This window comes from Capricornis sumatraensis, chromosome 12 (genome assembly GCF_032405125.1).
Source record: "Capricornis sumatraensis isolate serow.1 chromosome 12, serow.2, whole genome shotgun sequence".
NCBI lineage: Eukaryota > Metazoa > Chordata > Mammalia > Artiodactyla > Bovidae > Capricornis > Capricornis sumatraensis.
The window spans coordinates 28,155,637-28,176,639 of NC_091080.1; the positions used below are offsets into that span (position 1 = coordinate 28,155,637).

The 21,003-nt window shown below is 37.1% G+C and overlaps 1 protein-coding gene across 3 annotated transcripts in view; it reads left to right on the plus strand.

Annotated features, from left to right (window-relative positions):
- RB1 (RB transcriptional corepressor 1) overlaps nt 1-21,003 on the plus strand; it is a 118,926-nt gene that overhangs the window by 93,653 nt on the left and 4,270 nt on the right. For all 3 annotated transcript variants that reach the window (XM_068984304.1, XM_068984302.1, XM_068984303.1), the window contains exons 18-26: nt 7,204-7,322; nt 10,440-10,585; nt 12,086-12,231; nt 12,881-12,985; nt 13,611-13,724; nt 13,822-13,985; nt 16,095-16,125; nt 18,984-19,126; nt 19,641-19,690. In XM_068984304.1, coding sequence (XP_068840405.1) covers nt 7,204-7,322; nt 10,440-10,585; nt 12,086-12,231; nt 12,881-12,985; nt 13,611-13,724; nt 13,822-13,985; nt 16,095-16,125; nt 18,984-19,126; nt 19,641-19,690 — 1,018 coding nt within the window. The remainder of the gene's footprint in view (nt 1-7,203; nt 7,323-10,439; nt 10,586-12,085; nt 12,232-12,880; nt 12,986-13,610; nt 13,725-13,821; nt 13,986-16,094; nt 16,126-18,983; nt 19,127-19,640; nt 19,691-21,003) is intronic.

Below are 21,003 nucleotides of genomic sequence, written 5' to 3' on the forward strand. Positions count from 1 at the left end.
GTTGACCTATCAGTATATTAGTTTCAGGTATATAACGTAATGATTCAATATTTGTATATATTGTGAAATAGTCACCACAGTAAGTCACTCATCACCAAATGTGGTTAGAATTTTTTTCTTGTGATAAGAACTTTTAAGATTTACTCTGTTAGCAACCTTCAAATATGCACTGCAGTGTTATTAACTATACTCACCCTGCTGTATCTTCTATCATGACTGTTTTATAACTAGAAGTTTTTACTTTTTGACCCTCTTCCCCCTTTTTGCCCACCCCCTGCCTCTGGCAACCCTCAGTCTGTTCTCTGTGTCTGTGAGCTCTTTTTTTAGTCCACGTATAAGTGAGATTGTACTGTAGAGTCGACCCTTGTTGTCTGCAAGGGATTGACTTCAGCACTCCTGCAGATACCAAAATCTGTGGATGCTCAAGTCCCTTATATAAAATGGTATAGCCCTATCAGCCATCTATATCCACAGGTTCCACATCCCCTGATATGGAAGACTGACTGTATTTGTCTTTGTCTGACTTATTTCACTTACCATAATGCCCTCAACTAAGAGTTACCTGGCAGCCTGTCTGGGGACAATGTGCCGATTCACATAATCACCCTCACAGACAAGAAACTGAACACTTCCATCACACAAGGAACTATATGCATATTTCTCCAGCCTGACCACACCTGCCCTAACCCCTGGCCATTATTAATCTGTCCTTTATTTCTAAAATTTTTCTTATTTCAAAATGTTATATAAATGAAATAAAATAGGATTATCTTTCTTCTCAGCCAGACTCTCTGGAGATTCATTTAGGATATTGTATATATCAATGGTTCATGCTTTTTATTGCTAATATTTCATAGTATGTACTGCAGTTTCTTTAACTGTACACATATTAGAGAATATCTGGGCTGATTCTGCTGTTGGACTATTACAAGTAAGGCTGCCATAAACATTTGTATACAGGTTTTATATAAACATATGAGTTTTCACTGTTTTGGATAAATACTCAAAGAGTGCAGTTGCAAAGTCATGTAATTACTGTGTTTTATGGACTCCCAGATATTTTCCAGAGCACTTGTACCATTTTGAATCACCATCAACAATACATGGGTGATCCAGTTTCTTTGCATCCTTGCCATTTTTTGGTATTGTCTCAGTTTTCTTTTAGCCATTCTGATCATGTAAGGATAGTTCATTGACGTTATAATTTACATTGCCCATCAGGATGATGGCTAATAGTGTTGAATATCTTTTTCTGTTTACTTGTGATCTGTGTTTTCTCTCTGGTGAAGTATCTCTTCAGGTCTTTGCCCATTTTCTAATTGACTTGTTTGTGGGTTTGTTCGTTTGTTTGTTTACCATTGAGAGTTCTTTATATATTCTAGATTCTAGTCTTTTGTTGGATATGTGGCTTATAAATAATTTCTCAAAGTTTCTGTAGACTCTTCTTTTTACGTGGTCTTTCTCAAGGCAAAAATTTTAAATTTTGATGAAAGTGCTGTTTATCAGTTTTTAATTTTGTGGATCATGCTTTTGTTGTCAAGTCTTAAGAACTCTAGATTGCCACGGTTTTCCCTTATGCTTTAAAAGTTTTATAGCTTCACATTTAATATTTAGGTCATCCATTTCCAGTTTATTTTTACAAATTTGAGATTTAGGTCAAGATTCATCCATTTTCCATTGATTTGCTTTTGCACATTTGTCAAAAGGCAATAAAGAACAGATGGGACAAATAGATATAGAATTTAAACTAACCGTGTCAATGACTACATTAAATGTAAATAGTCCAAACTCCAATTAAAAGGCAGAGATTCTCAGAATGGATAAAAAACAAAACCCAGCTCTTTGCTGTCTATAAGAAACCAGTTTTAAATATGAAAGTGTAAATATATTAAAATTAACAGCATGAATCAAAAGGATAAGTGCAGGGTAATTCTAAGACTTGTTCTGTGGGCAGTTAGGTGATTGCCAACAGTTAACCAAAGAGGATATTGAAGAAGTCTTAGCTGATTGATGGTGAAGGTAATACGTTCATGTTAATATTTGAACATGTTAGCATTTGAGATACTTGCCACATATATATGCGGAGATCTGAGGAGTTTAGTTGGAAGCGCTGGATCTGGAATTTGAAAGAGTAGTTTTAGTCAGAAATGTATTAGTAGGTTTAGGAGTAAGCAGAGAGAGAACTAAAGTCATGATCATGGCTCAGCCAACATATATATTAGCGAAAGAATCCTGAAAAATTTCGGTGTTAAAGAAGTAGTGAAGTTAAATGGGAAAGAACTGTCAGGTTAAGGCCTGCCCGCAATTTTGTGTTTTGTATTCTAATTTCCTTTTGCAGGGTAAAATGGTCTTATAATGATTTGGCTTAGGATAGTACAAAAACATTTCCTGTAATGTAGGGCCAATAATGTTTCTTAAAATGCCCAGAAAACAATAGCAATTCCTGTCTTCCACTTCCCCTATTGTTAACTTTTCTACTAGCACTGGAGACCTTGTACTTACTTGGATAATCAGAATCTCTTTTAGGAGTACCTTGACCTGATAGCCTTGAAGTCCTTTACTCTCTGGGGACGTTCACTCTTGCCTTAGATGCATGTTAATATGAAAGATCAGGTAGAACAGACTTACAACTTCTACTTTTTCTATCTGTATTACTTATTAAGTGGGATTTATACTAATCTTGCTGACAGGGAGAATCTGGTTTCCTTCACATGATTAAGTGGCAAAATGGAGTGAAATGTCCAGAGAGTGATTATGCTAAGAGTTAGTTTAAGTAGGTTAGCAATGACATAAAACAGCTTGCCTGAAGCCCAAGAGTAAATTTCTGAGTCCTGAATGCAAGCAGTGCTATAAATACAAATACATAAATTTTCAAAACTTAAATATTCCATTAAATATTTTCTTTAGATTAAAAAAGTCAGATTCTGTATTAGTTATCCATTGCTGTGTAAGAAATTACCCCACAGCTTAACAGTTTAATAAAAGAGCTAATGATTCACTTTGCACATAATTTCTGAAAGTCAGGAATCTGGAAGTGGTTTAGCTATGTAGTTTCGGCTCCAGTTCTTTCAGGAGAGCTGTTCAAGTTATCAACCAAGGCTGCCGTCGGGTTTGGTCTTTCTTGGAGTTGGAGAATCCACCCCCACGTTCACTCATGTGGTTGTTAGTAGCCCTCCTTCCTTTGCTTGTTGTTGGCCAGAGGCTTCGTTTGTTTGCCGCGCAGACTTCCTTGTAGGGTGGCTTGGTCCATGGCAGCGCTTTCCCCTGGAGCACACAGAGATCCGTTGAGAGAGAGCCTAAGATGGAAACTGCAGGTTTTTCATAAGCTAATCTCAGACCTGGCATGCCATCACTTCTGCTGTATGCCATGGGCCACACAGACTAGCCCAGGTACAGTGTACAAGTGTACAAGGGTGTAAATACCCAGTAGGAGGAATTAATCGGGTTATCTTGGAAGCCAGCTGCTACAGTTGATATTTACTTATCAATTAGAAAGCAAGTCCTATCATCCACTTTCGTCTTTGTGCTTTGCTGTATTTAATTAAACCCATGATAGGGTTTTGTCATATAACATTCTAGAAATTTTTATTGAGTGTCCAATATATGCTTGGCACTGGAATTTTAAGAACTCTCTAAAAGTCCCACCTGGAGAAGAAGTTAGACTTGGGATATATTTTGAAGTTTGAGCCAATATAACTTTCGTGGATTGGATTCCAGTGGAGAGTGAGAGAAAGAATAATGTAGGTGATTTCCTTTTGCTTTGGACAACTGTATATAAGTGATAATGATGTGGGGAAAACTGGATAGGAGTGGAAGGTTTTTATGGTAGAAGATGATTAAAGTTTATTTCAGATGAACATGTTGAGTAAGGCGAAAGAGGACAGATGCTTCTGAAGGGACTCTTATCAGTAGCTGACAAGTGGAGGATTGCTTACTGTTATGTTCCTACTTCCTAATATAGCACCTGATACAGAGTAGACATATGGAAAACAGTGGGTGGATGGATGCATGATAACTGGACATTACTGTCATTAGTATCTCCACTTCACAGTACAGAAAAGAGAATCGTAACAAGGTAAAGCGACTCCCTCCAAGGTCAGGCAGCCAGTACATGGTCAAGACTTGAACACCTGTGGTGTGACTCCAGAGTCGGTGCTCTGTGCATTGCGCCATACTTCTTATTATTCTCATGGTATACTTCATTCTCTGTATCTATACACCGCTGTATCAGTTGGGTTGGGAGAGATGGAGATATAAAAGTGATACTTGGGTGAAACACAAAGACTGTTGGTGAGTAGAATGGCACCTGCATTCTTAGAAGAAAAATTCACTTTGGTATAATCCTACTGTGATAATTCAACCAGGTAAACCATCTATGGGTTTAAACCATATTTGAAGAGAAAGTAAAATGCCCATCAGCCACATACTTAGGTCCTATTAAAGGCTCAAGTTTACCTGCATATCTCTGAGTCTCGAGGTCTTCTGAAAGGTCTTTGTTTGAGAAAAGAATGGGATAAGGCCACTCCTGAAGAATATATGTAGATTCATCCCATATGAAAAGATATTCAGTTTATCAATGACTAGAAAATGTAAAATACTGACTATGACATACATGCATTAGCTGGTTTTCATTGTTAGCCTTACTTTACTCAGCTGCAAGCCATTATTGAGATTGCACTTCAGGGTGCCCCTAACGAATATAGGAAAGAATGACTTGACAGTAGGAATTAGTACAATGCATTATGGTGGTTGTAGAAGAAATCAGTATTGTTTACTTTTTAAAGATTTTGTTTAACTTAGTTTATTGCTGTTTTAGTCACACAGAGGTTTTCAGGCTTTATGTAGTCCAGTTGTTTTGTGTTTTTCTTTACGACTTCTGGGTTTTGGTCAAACCTAGAAAGGCCCTTCCTTATCAAGAAGTTATAAAGAAGGAGAGGAAAGGATCCAAAGAGAACAGAAGGTAACTCTGTGAGGTAATGAATGCTAACTAGCTTGATTGTGGTGATTATTTCACAATGTGTGTTTCTATGAAACCATCACATAGTATACCTTAAATATATGTGGTTTTTGTCAATTATACTTCAATAAAGGTGAAAAAAGATTTTAAAAAAGAAGTTATAAAGATATTCTTTTGTATTTCTAATACTTCGTCAGTTTTGTTTTTTAATGTAATTGAATTTTTATATATTGTGAAAGTGTAATAGCCTTTTTTTTCAATTTGTTAGCTAATTTTTCAAACACATTTTATTGAATAGACATCTTCATATTTTCACAAAATCTACATTCTACAGTGTTTTGTATTTTTATTTACAGATGCACCACTTTTCCTTTTTATATAAATCTAGCATCTTGGCAATTTGTCTCTTTTTCTTTCTTTCTTAGTTTAAGCACTAAAAGAGTGAAATAAGTATGTCCCCAGGTTTTATGGTCTTGCAAGGTGTCACCTCCAGAAAGTTACAATTTTTGAATCAATTATTTTAATGGTTCTTACTTCTGGTCTTACATTTCTATAAATGATTTTTAAATTATGTGTTTTAAACTTGCTTGATATATAGAAATATATTTTGTATTGGTTTTACAACAGTATTGAGACCTTGCCAATCTCTCTCATTCTAATAATTTCTCTGTAGATCCTTTTGAGTTTTCTTTGTTGTATCCAACTCTTTCCCGACCCTATGGACTGTAGCCTGCCAGGTTCCTCTGTCCATGGGATTCTCCAGGCAAGAATACTAGAGTGGGTTGCCATTTCCTCCTCCAGGGGATCTTCCTGGCTCAGGGATTGAACCCGCATCTATTGCAGTGGCAGGCGGATTCTTTACCACTGAGCCACCTTATTGACATAAATCATTTGCAAATAATGGTATTTTTATTCTTTTTTCCTTCCTGGTCTTTTGATCTTTAATTTCTTTTCTTATCTTTTGAACTGACTGGAACCTCAAGTATAATACTGAATAGAAAGCGTGATAATGGGACATCCTTCTCTTATCTCCGATTTTTTAAGGGGAATGCTTTTAATGTTTCACCATTACACATGATGTTTGCTGTGGGTTTTTTGTTTATTTGTAGATGCCATTTATCAAATTAGGAGTACCCTTCTGTTCCTGATTTATTAAGACTTTTCTTTTTTTAACATAATAAATGGGTTTTTAAATGAGAGCTTTTTCTGCATTGATTTTGACAATATTTTTCCCTTTAGATTTATTAGTAAGGTGAATTGCATTATAGATTTTCTAACATTGAACTAATCTTGCAACCTGGATAAACTCATCTTGGTAAATGACATACTCTGTTTTTAACACTGCTGATTTGGATTGCTAATTTTAGAATTTTTATATCTCTATTTATGAGTGAGAATGGGCTATAATTTTTCTTTTTGTAATGTCCTTGACAGTTTTTAGTATCAGTGTTTTACTAGCCTCAAAAATCAGAGAGAGAATGTTCTTACTTTTTCCATTCTCAGAAGAGTTGAAGTAGAAGTCGAATTTTCTATTCCTTGAATGTTTAGTAGAATTTACTGATAAAACCAGAGGTACTTGAATGTTTTCTTTGTGGGGAGACTTTTAATTACTGTTTCAAATTCTTTAATACTTGATAGAACTATTGAGGTTTATTTCTTATTGAGTTTTGTTAATTTTTATTTTTGTGGAATTTTCCACTTGGTCTACATTTTCCGGTTTATTGACATAAAATTATTTATAACTGTCCCCGATTATCTTTCTGATCTTTGTAATGGTGGCCCTATTTTTGTTCCTAATATTATTTATCTGTCTCTTCCTTTCTCAGTCTGACTGGAGGTTTGTTTAATTTTATTAGTTCTTTCAAAGAAGCAGTTACTAGCTTTGTTTATCAGACCATGTATTTTATCTTTGCTTTCAGTTTCATTAACTCCTGCTCATGTCTCTATTATTTTCTTCCTTCTACTTTCTTTGGATCTTTTCTGTATCTCTTTCTCTAACTTTTAATTTCTTTTCTAATATAAGCATTTGAAGTTATACATATTCCTAATTCTTTATTTTGTGCATAGTACAAAAATTGGCAATCATTTTCAAAATGGAAACAAGAACCTTATTCTGACTTCAGAATTGCCATTGTCAATTACAACTATATTAATAATGGTCACTATGTCAAACACTGTGATTTTGATACAAACATAAGAAGGTCACGCTTACCAGTGTTGTTTTAATGTCGTCTTGTTTCACATAGGATTCACCTTTATTTGATCTTATTAAACAAGCAAAGGACCGAGAAGGACCAGTTGATCACTTTGAACCTGCCTGTACTCTCAACCTTCCTCTCCAGAATAATCACACTGCAGCAGATATGTGAGTGAAATCTGTTGTCCATCCAGCTCACAGAATGATTGTGAGCATAGTGTGATACAAGCTGTTATGCAAAAGCTGCAGGGAATAGAATTTTGCATAAGACATTGTTCCTGCTTTCAGGAATCAAGAATATAAGATACATGACCCAAATAAAGGTCATATGGAGTGGTACAGAGTGCTACTGAAATCACTCCAGTTTAGTGTCAGGAGGACAGTTTTCATGCAGGGATGACTATTTAGATAGTCCTTGAAGGTAGACTAGGATTTCAACATGGAAACCAGAGAGGAGGGAGAGGACCGAGGAGACAGAAAGAGCATGAACCTCAAAGTAGAACAGCCAGGAAAGCAGGAAACATTCTTCCAGTAGTGCAGCTCAGCGCCTTCGTAGCGCAGCATAGGATGGGCTGGGGAGATCCCCGCAGAAGGAACTGGCAGCCCACTCCAGTATTCGTGCCTGGGAAACCCCATGGACAGAGGAGACTGCTGGGCTACAGTCCATGGGGTCGCAAAGAGTCAGACATGACTGAGCGACTAAAACCACCATAGGGTGGGCATAGGGAGTACCCAGTGCGAACAGGAGACTAAAATGGTTGATGAGTGCCTGATGACGTGCTAGAAGAACGCAATCACTAACCTTTATTTATCACTCAGTGCTGGAGAATTACCAAACAGTCCTGTAAGGTAATAGACACTGTAGAAGCCTTCATTATCTATGAAAAAGGAATTAGAGAAATAAGGTAACTTACCAAAAGCCAACAGAAATCAGATCCAAGCAATCTGACCCCAAAGCCCATGCTCTGAAAGATTCCAGCTACATTGCCTTTCACAGGAGTATGTGTAATGTTATGTTTCTGTTTAGTTCTGTGTAAGAATTGACATTACAAAGCTCTGTGACGAGTGCAGGAGCTGTTTTCCAGAGGTGCCATTTCCATGCTCATTTGTATCCAGAGTATTTCTAGTGTGTGGAACCTCTGCCTTCATGTATAACTTAGCTTGCTAGGTAATACGTTAATATAAATATGTCAAGCCTTATCTTTTTCTTTAATTCAATAAGCAGTTGACTGTTGGGTGCCAGGAAGCGTTTTAGGCACTAGGAATACAGAGGCAAGTAAGATAGATTAGGTCCTTCCCTTTACAGAACTACATGCTGAAGAAAGGAAATAAACAGTAAACAAGGAAACTAATATATAAGGTGATCTTAGAGTATAATAAGTTCTGTAATGGAAATAAACAGAATGAAGTGAAAGAGAGGAGCTGAGAAAGTGATAGAATGTTCAGGGAAGCTTTCTCTATTGAAATGATACTTGACCCGAGACTTGAAGAACAAATGGATGCTGGCCTGCCACAGTCTGTATGGTGTGCATTCCAGGCAGAGCAAACAGTGGGTGCAGTGTCCCTGGGTGATCAAACATACCTGGTCTCAGGAGCAGAAAGAAATCCCAAAGCAAACAAGAGGAGAGCGGTACAAGATGAGGCTGGAAAGGCAGACTGTGGCTACATCTTGTAGAGTCTCATCAGAGAGGAGACTTACAGAGAGGAGTTCAGATTTTAAAAGGCTGTGGGAGAACATTAAGGTTGTAAGCAGAGGGCTAGCTTGCTATAATTTGTATTTTTAAAGGGCCACTTTCTGGCTGCCATTTGAAGTACAGACGGGGTAGGAGGAGAGAAAAGAACAGGGCAAGGAAGAAAGTAGAAAGACCCAGTTTGGAGACAATTTCAACAGTCCAAATGAGAGATGTAAATAAATGAGTTGGTCTAAGATATGTCAGTAGAGATACAAAGAAATGGAAAATATCTGGGGTATGTTTCTAGAGGGAGAACTTTCTTTTCCATTGGGTTTGAAGATTGGGAAAAGAAAAAAAATTTAAATATTTCCTAAGGTTTTGACTTAAGAAACTGGTTGTAATACGGAGCCATTTCTTGAGATTGGAAAAACGGAGAAATGAAGAGCTCCCCTTTGGCCTTCTTAAGTCTGAGATTAAGGAAGCGAAGTAAGTATTATCCTGCTTCGATTATAATTATTACCTATTATCCAGCAGGATACTTATTATTCACCTGGAATTCGAGGGAGACTAACTTCTACCCAAGTTAAGTCAGTCTACAGTATTGCTAGTGAATTGAAGGGAAATTCGAGGGTGATAGACTAGACCCTGGTACTTACAAAATCGTGATACTGGTTCCCTTTTTCTAGTGTTCTAGTTAATATATTACATGTAGTAGAAACATCCATAGTAAGGTACAAATCCTACTTTCTGCTCAGAATTATTTCTCAGCTGTACTGAGTTACTCAGTCATGTCTGACTCTTTGCAACCCCATGGACTGTAGCCTGCCAGACTCCTCTGTCCATGGGGTTCTCCAGGCAAGAATACTGGAGTGGTTTGCCATGCCCTCCTCCCGGGGATCTTCCCAATCCAGGGGTCGAACCCAGGTCTCCCACATTGCGGGTGGATTCTTTTACCATCTGATGCTAAAACAGAATTAGAAGGTAGGCCTGGACTACCCTCTGAAATAAAGGGCAGCACAGAGTGGTGACAGGTCAGAAACTGGAGTTCATACGCACTAATATCTCTGTCTCGATGTGTGCCTTACGTGTTTAGTATATGGGTGTAGACCTGCCTTGAGAATGCTCCCTGCAATATTAATTCATATAATTCTGCACTCTATAATTTAGGAAGATGTATGTGTGTGTAACTTAAGTCTTATGTAAATGAACCGTAGTTATCAGTGAAACATTTTTAAGAGAAGAATCAGAGAAAGAGATATTTTAATATCAATGGCTTGTTCTTTTAAGCTGGAGTCATTTTTATTATCTCAATCTCACTTTAATTATTAAAATCGAACATATAAAGATATATAGCTATTTTTTCAACAAGGCAGTAATTTCTAGGAAAGGCCATTTATTAAAATAGGGTTAGAAATGATAACAGCAAGCCTAGTTTTCCTCATAAGCTCTCTTTTCCAACTTGTATCTAAATAGGACTTTGGTGTAAAACAGTGGATTAAATAGACAAGATGTGTTTGGATGCATGTGTACAGCTGTGTGTGTTTGTGTATCTGTGAAAGAGAGAGATTCTGAGAAAACTTCACATGAAGACTTTTCCTTTGAATATATCTAGGTACCTTTCTCCTGTAAGATCCCCAAAGAAAAAAGCGTCAACTCCACGTGCAAATTCTACTCCAAATTCAGAGGCACAAGCAACCTCAGCCTTCCAGACTCAGAAGCCATTGAAATCTACCTCCCTTTCACTCTTCTACAAAAAAGGTTAGTAGATGATTACTTTGAAGATTGTGGACTCTGAAACGAGGCTGACTGGATTCAAATCTTTGCTCTTCGGCTTACTGGATTCAAATCTTTGCTCTTCGGCTTACTAGGTATGACTTTGGGCAAGTCACTTTAAAAAGCTCTGTGCCTCAGTTTCCTCATCCGTAAAATGGAAATAATAATAACCTACCTTATTTGGGTTTTGAGATAATTAAGTGAATAAATACATAAAATGCTTCCAAGAGTGTCTAGCACATAGTAAGCACTCAAAAAGTGTCAGATGTTGTTATTGTTGCTGCTTACTGTTATGCTTTCAAATTTATGCTGGGAAATATTTGCCCCTAGCATTACTTCCTCTGTTGAGATGTGTAAGTTGAGATTATACAATGGGCTGTGGCCTAATGCAGTTGCATCTCCTGGTGACCAGGTTGTACAGCATTTTCTGACTGTGTGTGTGTGATGGGGTGGGGAGGTCATTTGGGTGTCTGTGCATGTACATGCAAGTGCACACCCACTTGAAACTCTTCGAAGAAAGGTAGAAGGCCAGATTCCTCTGTGATAAATCTTATTTCTGACTTGAGTAAAGCAAATATACTGAGCTTTATAGGCATGTTATAAGTCCTTGAATTAAAGCAGTGGTTCCAAAGTGTGGTCCCCAACCAGCAGAATCCACCTTACTCGATAAGTTGCAGAAAGGAGAATTTTTGTTTGAGCCCCTAATGCTAGAACTACTCAATCAGAGACTCTAGTAGGATGAGGAAAAAATCCTTGTTTTAACAAGTCCTCAGTGCAAGTCTGATGTAAGCCAAAGTTGAAGACCAGTGGGATAAATTATTAACTAAAAAATTCTGATTACTTTATGCAAGTCTTTGACAGGTGCATTTAAACCAGATGGAGGAAAATTCAGTTTTGTGGATTACTTTTCTCCAACCTGTGTTCCAGTAGTATTTTTAAATAAACTTGCACAATATATTTAATATCACAGTCATATTACCACTTAGGTAATCTACAAGTCTAGCATTTTTATAGAGAAATACACTGTTTGTTTTTTGTTTTCAGGATTGAAAAAATTAAGGAAGGGAGTTTGGAAATTCTGTTATTTTAAAAAATAATTACTGTCTTGAATATTGATAAAGTATTCAACATCTGTGATGAGTGATTACCAGTGAAACTGAAACAAACAGTATTTGGGTTGTCTAATTTCACAATATCTTAGGATCTTTCTTCCTCTGATTTTCATTTCTGCTTCAACTTTATGCTATAATAATTCAGCAAAAGAATTATTTTTGCTGAATAGTATTTTCAGCAAAATATTGTTTTGTCTTCTATGTATGTAGAACAGTCCTAAGACTAGAAATCATAAGGAAAATAGTGGGAGAAATGAAGTTAATGTTAAATGCTATTTAACAGCATTTCATTATAACAGTTTAATATTTTGAAAATATCTATCTGTGATACAAAATTAAGAGTAAATATGATTAATTCCCCTTATTTTCCCAGTGTATCGACTAGCATATCTTCGACTGAACACCCTGTGTGCACGCCTTCTGTCTGACCACCCAGAACTAGAGCATATCATCTGGACCCTTTTCCAGCACACACTGCAAAATGAGTATGAACTCATGAGAGACAGGCATTTGGACCAGGTAAGGAAATTATGCACTTCTCTTTTCTTCTCCTGCTTACTTGTTAGCTATGTACTGATTTCTTAAGAAGAGTTTGGATTCAAATGAGAAGCTGAATCAATTCAGTTAACATATATTTGCTTACTGGCTACCCTTTATATTTTTGCTGTATTTTTTACAAATGAGAGCTTTAGAGTTTGAGAATATTTCAGTATTTACTTATTTCATGACATGAAAGCTCTTGTTGCAGAAACCACTGAAGAAACTTTATCATAGGCGTTTTCTGTGCTGTTGTAAACTAGAATTCATTAGGTGTGGAAAAAGCATGAGACATAAGAATAGTTGATCTAAAACAGTGCCAAATGAGCTCAGGACAGGAAAAGATAATTCTGTGGGAGATTAAATTTCCTTTTTTTTTTTTTAACTGAAAGAAAGATAACAGTGTGTTTTAGACCACAGTTCAGTTCAGTCGCTCAGTCGCTCAGTCGTATCCGACTCTTTGCCACCCATGGACTACAGCACGCCAGGCCTCCCTGTCCATCAGCAACTCCCGGAGTTCACTCAGACTCATCATATCCATTGAGTCGGTGATGCCATCCAGCCGTCTCATTCTCTGAGCACAACCATGTAACAAAACCCTGACTGCTTTTGTATCAAATTTATTTACTAGATTATGATGTGTTCCATGTATGGCATATGCAAAGTGAAGAATATAGACCTTAAATTCAAAATCATTGTCACAGCGTACAAAGATCTTCCTCATGCTGTTCAGGAGGTAGGTAATTTTCCATGATAAGAGTTTTCAAAAATATCCATTATCTATAATACGGATAACTTTAGTCATTAATTGTACCATATGTTCTGACTTATTTGTATAAATTTACATATCCACTTTTAATTTTCATATTATTAGTTAATTATTTGTAGTTAAAATGTAATTGGGAAGCTGCTGCTGCTGCTGCTAAGTCACTTCAGTCGTGTCCGACTCTGTGCGACCCCATAGACAGCAGCCCACCAGGCTCCCCCGTCCCTGGGATTCTCCAGGCAAGAACACTGGAGTGGGTTGCCATTTCCTTCTCCAGTTGGGAAGCTAACACTTTAATATTCAAATTCATATTATAAAATAAATAGGGAACACTGTATTATGCCAATAAGCAGAATATTTGTAATAAACTTTTATATATATATATACATAAAACACATACAGTCTATATGTATGACTTTTCACTTCCAGTAGAACAGCTATAATCCGAGCCTAAAGTGGCTCCTTTAGATTGTTTTTTCCTATACAGTAATGCATCTTTTTACTGTTAGAAAGTGTCAAGAACTATTAAAATAGAAACTCTAAAGAGATGAATTCCCAAATTCATGTAACAAGTATTTTTGTTCTTCTTCCTCAGACATTCAAACGTGTTTTGATCAGAGAAGAGGAGTATGATTCCATTATCGTATTCTATAATTCAGTCTTCATGCAGAGACTGAAAACAAATATTCTGCAGTATGCTTCCACCAGGGTATGTTGAAGGCATCCTTTATTTGGGCAAATCTGCTTATAAACCAGTGGATCTCACTGAAGTGTTAAGTAACCTCCTGCTTTTGTTTTTGCTGTAGCCTCCTACCTTGTCACCGATTCCTCACATTCCTCGAAGCCCTTACAAGTTTTCTAGTTCACCTTTACGGATTCCTGGGGGGAACATCTATATATCACCCCTAAAGAACCCATATAAAATTTCAGAAGGTCTGCCTACACCAACAAAAATGACTCCAAGATCAAGGTTTGTGTTTTCTTTTTAGGAAAGCGGTAAAGAATGAGAGGGGTTTTTTTTCTTTTTTAATCCAAGCATAAAACCATAAAGCTTTCTTTATTTAGCTAGTCCCTAATTTCCTAATTTATATTAAGTGCTATGATAAAAATAAAAATGGGAGGTGTTGGGGGCGAGATAATTTGTTTACTTAGATGGGTTTGCAAATTTAGTCATCAACTTTCCTGGCTTCTTGGGTCTTTTGTAAACAATCTGAGTACTAGTTTGATCCTAAGTTTCAGATCACTCTCAGAGTTTTTTAAGTAGCCACCCTGCTAAACAAAGTAGATTCCTTTTGCTAAGAGTTTTTATTCTAGAATTTATTGAATGTCCTGTGAACTCTTTCTGTGGATCTGTTCATCTTGCTTATGAAAATGTAGATGACTGATTAAATGTAGATGATGGTAAATGAAGTCTTTTGAAGTCCATCCCTACTTCTGCCTGCGGCCTCCTTGTATTACCTTGGGCAGGTCTCTGCTTCAGAAGGCTGCTGTGGCTCAGGTAAATGATGAGTGTGAAGCTGTTTTAAATTCTTAGATGAAAGGCTCTGTGCACCTACAAATCATTATGTTATCTTCCGCATTCAACAGTGGGTGCTCTCTGGCTTTGAAGTGCTTCAGCTGACTTATTATATGCTATCATGGGCTATTTGAATCTGACTTTATTTGAATACTGGAGGCAGATTAATTAGTAAAGTTAATGTAGTCTCATCTCAGAAATTGTTAGCCCATATAGTTGCACTTAATGGGCAAGAAAAACAAGAAGAAGGGGATATATTAATCCTGTGAAAACATTAGTGTAGTGTGTTTACTTATATAAGCAATGCACACTCATAAAAATTTCAAGCTGTACAGTAAAGGAAAAAGTAGAAAATAACTGGCAAATGATACAAATGCTCTCATGTGCCCCTGTGTTATTTTCTATATATTTAGTGTTTCTATGGTTGAGTATCTATGTACTGGTATCTACAATTTACATTTTAAGCTGCTGAGGTGCATACCATGTCTAATTTATACATTGCTACAGGAAAATGTATACTTAGGTAAATTTTTCATGATGATAATTAACCCATATTATGCTGATAATGATAGCTACTTGCTGATCTTAGTTAATTCACTTCTGGGTTGGAGTCCTTTAGCAAAAAAGTCACATTCTGAAAATCCTGATCAGCTATTAAGAGAGCATCTTAACACTCTCTGTATTCGCCATATTTTGGTAAATCATATAGAATGATGGCTACTTATCAAAGAATTGGAGAACAATAAAATCCATATATCTGTTGATTCCATGTGCATATGATCACATCTTTGTCATATCAGGCTAATGTTGTTCTTCAGCTTTATTATCAAATGCATAAATTATATATTTCAAACAGGGACAAACTAAAAGATTTCTGATTCTAAGATATGTGTTAAATGTTGTTTTAGTTGCTAAGTCATGTCCGACTGTTTTGTGACGCCATGGACTATAGCTCACCAGGCTCCTCTGTCCATGGGATTTCCTAGACAAGTATACTATAGTGGATTGCCGTTTCCTTCACCAGAAGATCTTCCCAGCCCAGGGATCAAACCTGCGTCTCCTGCATTGGCAGACGGATTCTTTGTCATAGAGACACCTGGGAAGCCCACATGTTAAACCTTTACCATATATCAGTATAGATCCTAAATAGAATTCAGATTATCATTTATACCAAATATAACTTGGTTTTACCAAATATAACTTGAATTTTTAATGAGAAAATGTGAAATAAATTTGAATTGTTTCCTTACTCATTGATTTATGAAGAGTTAAGTATGAGTAAACTTAAAATTTTCTTTTACCCTCTTTCCTTGTGAGCAATGGCAAAATATATTCTTGTAGACATGCAGTTCTTACTTTAAAAATCTAAGGAATGAGCTTAGTGTGTAACTAGACTAGCACTACCAAAATTAGCCTTTAATAAGTATAATCTGTCAGTGGTTCTAGGGGTAGAAGAAACCTTTGATTTGGTCTTCCTGTGAGTTTTCTGACGTGTGTATGTTCATCTCTGCATAGTTGTATATGATTTGCATTACTAATTTGTATTTTATATTAACTTGACAGAATCTTAGTATCAATCGGTGAATCATTTGGGGTGAGTATTTTTCCTGTGAATTACTATAGCATGATTCCATAATTATAAAAGAATTTGAAATTTTCTGTAATTGAATTTATAAATGCTACTATTCAAGTACCTCATTCAAGCATGTTGCATAAAATTTAGAAGATATATATATATCAGATTTATTTTCAAATCAGGTTTAATTTTAAATCATATTCATAATTGGTGTATTTCAAAACTGCTTTCTAAACACCTTTGAGATTATATGTGTATATACATTAATGTATATACATACAAATATGTATGTGCATTATATAGTCTCAAAGAAATGTTTTAAAAAACAGCTTTGAATTTCACTAATTGGGAGTATGATTTAAAATACTCTAAAATGTAGCCACCATGCCCACTTGTCCCCTTCTATACATATACACATTTTTGCTTTTCCTTCCTCTCCAACTTCTAGGATATTCTTCCCTGGTAAATTGATTAGGAATTGGTTACATGCCCCACTGTAAGTGACAGGCTATGTGGTGGTCTTTGTTGCAGAGGAATCTAGGGGAAAGTTAAGCTTTGAAATGGTTATTCTAGTCTGGGAGCCCACTACTCTTAGCTGGCCTTTCCTTACCATCACTAATTCACAGTCCTATATTCAGTGAGCATTACTGAATGTTTCATCCCACCACCCCCACCTATATTTGTTATTTATTGCTGCATAACAAACCACCCCCAGACTTAGGCATTTAAACCTTTTGAAATCTCATTCCTTGTGGCTCATTGAACAGGCCTGGCTCAGCTGGGTCCAGGGTCTATCTGTACGAGGCTGCAGTCAGCATGTCAGCTGGATCTGCAGTTATCTCCAGGTTCACCTGGAGGACCACCTTTCTCAGTCAGACTCACTTGTATGGCTGTTGGCTGATCCTTGATGGCTGTTGGCTCAAGCCAACATCAGTTCCTTGACACCCGGGCTTCTCCCTCGGGTGGCTGGCTACTCACAACAGAGAGGAGGGAGGGGAAGAGGGAGAAAAGCAAAATTGAAGTCAGTCTTCTTGTCATATTGGAAGTGACTTGCCATCACTTTTGCTGCATTATTTTATCAGAAGCAGGACAACACTAGGTCCAGCCCCACATTCAAGGAGACAATTAGTGAGAACCATTTTGGTGTCTGCCTACGCACTGCCCCTCCAGTGAAATAACTAGAGAAAGATACGTGTTGTATACTAAAAGACCAAATGTTAACATGTGTGTTACAAATAGTAAATGTGATGACATTTAGCTCAACACAGGCTACAGCTGTCAGGCTTCACAAAGGTGATGTAGACCACATAAATAGGATTGGATCCAGATTAAGTATAGAGTGAAAGAAAGAAAGTCAAGTTGCTCAGCTGTGTCCGGCTCTTTGCGACCCCATGGACTGTAGCCTACCACACTCCTCCGTCCATGGGATTTTCCAGGCAAGAGTGCTGGAGCGGGTTGCCATTTCCTTCTCCAGGGGATCTTCGTGACCCAGGACTCGAACCCGGGTCTTCTGCATTGTAGGCAGATGCTTTACCATCTGAGCCACCAGGGAAGTCAGATGTAGAGTAGTGGTCTTCAAACTGTTTTGCTTGTGATAAACTCTGAAAGAGTTGAAAGAAGGTTATACATACTTCCATATTTTAAAGCTCATAACTGGAAATCCATTTAATAGGTGTACAGAATTTCATTTCTATCATATTATACATGTGCTCTAAATATATTTTCCATCAAAATCTGGTTTTGCATTTAATTTTTGGAAACTTAGTTCATTTAATTTTTGGTAAATTAGCTAATGAAAGTTAATTATGCAAAGCTAATCCTCAGTGTCAAATCAGTCAAATCAGATTGAACTTCTATTGGAAAGTCTGATTTCATTCTAGAATCCAAAAAAACATGTTAATACACATCATGGAGATAATCACCTCACTCTGGTTCTAAAATAGATAAGACACAGTTTTTCCATGAGTTTGTCCTTTGGATAAAATGAGGTATTGTGCCCTCTTTAGCATTTTTAACCAAAGTTTTCTTAACTGTGAAAGGATTCTTCCTCAGGAGATATATAAATCAAATTATCTCTAATAGTACTTGGAAGGACTCAAATACTTTGAGTTTTTCAGATATTTAATATTTTATTTTAAACCTTTAAGAGTTAGGAATATCAACAAATACTATAAATCGATGATTTCAAATTTATAAGCTGTATGACTTATCAGCATGATATTCATAAAGTGAGTCCAAAATTATTCTTCACTAGACACCTCTTATTGAATTCTGGTAACATTTGCTCCAGTTATGCTGTGCTTTAAAAAAAAAAAAAAAAACAAGGTTCCAGAAAGCTCTTCCAGCTTCGCATGCTTCTGAGAAATAGCCCTGGTTTTGTGCTTGAGTAAATTCTGAAAATGAGGAACCAGGACTGTTGGAGTAGTAGTCAGAGTTGTTGGGAAGACACAGGAGGGTATGAGAAGAGCAGGTATTTACTGGGGCAGAGTTAGATGTGAAGTGAAGTGAAGTCACTCAGTCGTGTCTGACTCTTTGTGACCCCTTGGACTGTAGCCCACCAGGCTCCTCAGTCCATGGGATTTTCCAGGCAGGAATACTGAAGTGGGTTGCCATTTCCTTCTCCAGGAGATCTTCCCGACCCAGGGATTGAACCGAGGTCTTCTGCATTGTAGGCAGACACTTTACCATCTGAGCCACCAGGGAAGTTGGGTGTAGTTAGTCTGATTTTAACATTTTTCATATCTCCCGTTTGGTCCAAAGAAGCAGGAAGTTAAACGCAGGTATTACCTCAGCCTGATTTTTGACCCACCACAAACCTACAGTTCGGGGTTGCTGACTACAGAATGATCTAAAATAAAGAATTCCATAATTTGTAGACTTCAGAGAAGTTCCAGAAAATAAATCAAATGGTGTGTAACAGCGACCGTGTGCTCAAAAGAAGTGCTGAAGGAAGCAACCCTCCTAAACCACTGAAAAAACTGCGCTTTGACATCGAAGGATCCGACGAAGCAGATGGAAGGTAGGGACAGTGTTAGCACGTGTGTCAGGAGCTGAGCTGGTCGTCAGGAGAAACCCAGAGTGGCCGCTCTGGTCCTGGCTCCTGCCAGTCTCTCTCATGCCAGTAATATTTTGGAAACTGTGAGGCTTGCTCAAAATAGAAGATGTGACTGCATCCCGCAGTTAAAAAAGCACCACGTAAATCTACTGAAATTCATTAAAAATATCAGATGTTTACAAATCTAATCAGCCTTTACAGTGCCATGGATAGAATTTTGTTAGTTTTGATTAACATTAGATTTTAAAATGCTCACTCTTGAAAAACGCTACCCTATTTTATAAGAACCACTGATAAAATATCTAGGCTCATAAATTTATGACATTTGTATTTTAGATGTTTGATTTATAATCCTTTGACAATAAAAGCTATTTACTAAAGAGCATAAATAGTCATTGAAAATGCCATAGTTTTTGGAAATTTCAGTTTTTCATTTATACATATACATATGAAATATTTTGAATTTTTAAATCTGCAGTAAACATCTCCCAGGGGAATCCAAATTTCAACAGAAACTGGCAGAAATGAGTAAGTATTTATTTGAGTAAGTAAGTAAATGAACAATTGTTTACATTGCAGAAAGCCTTTTCATTATAAGAGGATAAATTTATAGAATCCCTTTAATTAACAGACTTTTATGCATTTAAAATATAATTCACTCAACAATATGTTTTTTACAAGTATCTGTGGATTAAATGTATGATGCAAAGTGCAGGTCATCTTCATCCATCCCAACATCTACTGTGCAGCAGGAAGACCGAGAAGTGAAACCACATCTTCATTACAGATGGCTGTGGCTAGAAAATATTTTAGGATAGCAGAACTATAATGAGGAACTCTCTGAGTGCTGGATATATGGAGGATGTTAGAAACTTAGCATATATAAATATCATCACCCTTACATAAAGAATAATCTTTTATTCTGCTATTACTGAACTTTCCTAATTTGCAAGTTTTAGAACTGGATTTCAAACAAAAGTTTTCCATTACTAGAAATCAGAATTTTGATAAAGAATACTAAATCATTTCCAAGTTTGATGTTAGTTCAGTTCAGTCACTCAGTCGTGTCTGACTCTTGTGTGACCCCATGGACTGCAGCATGCCAGGCTTCCCTGTCCATCACCAACTCCCAAAGCTTGCTCAAACTCATGTCCATCAAGTCAGTGATGCCATCCAACCATCTCATCCTCTGTCGTCCCCTTCTCCTCCCATCTTCAGTCTTTCCCAGCATCAGGGTCTTTTCCATGTCTTCACATCAGGTGGCCAAAGTATTGCAGTTTCAGCTTCAGCATCCGTCCTTCCAGTGACTATTCAGGACTGATTTCCTTTAGGATGGACTAGTTGGATCTCCTTGCAGTCCAAGGGACTCTCAAGAGTCTTCTCCAACATCACAGTTCAAAAGCATCAATTCTTCGGTGCTCAGCTTTCTTTATAGTCCAACTCTCACATACATACATACATGACTACTGGAAAAACCATAGCTTTGACTAGACAGACCTTTGTTGGCAAAGTAATGTCTCTGCTTTTTAATATGCTGTCTAGGTTTGTCATAACTTTTCTTCCAAGGAGTAAGCCTCTTTTAATTTCATGGCTGCAGCCACCATCTGCAGTGATTTTGGAGCCCCCCAAAATAAAGTCTGTCACTGTTTCCACTGGAATGTTAAGGCAAATGGAATTCTCTCCTAAACTAATCTGAGATTGTGAAGGATTAGCCCAAGTAGAGTTAGATGGAAAGGACATTAAGAAAAAGATCAGGGGACTGCTCTGGTGGTCCCGTGACTGAGACCACACCTTCCAGTGCAGGGGGTGTGGAAGCTAAGATCCCACATGCCTCAGCCAAA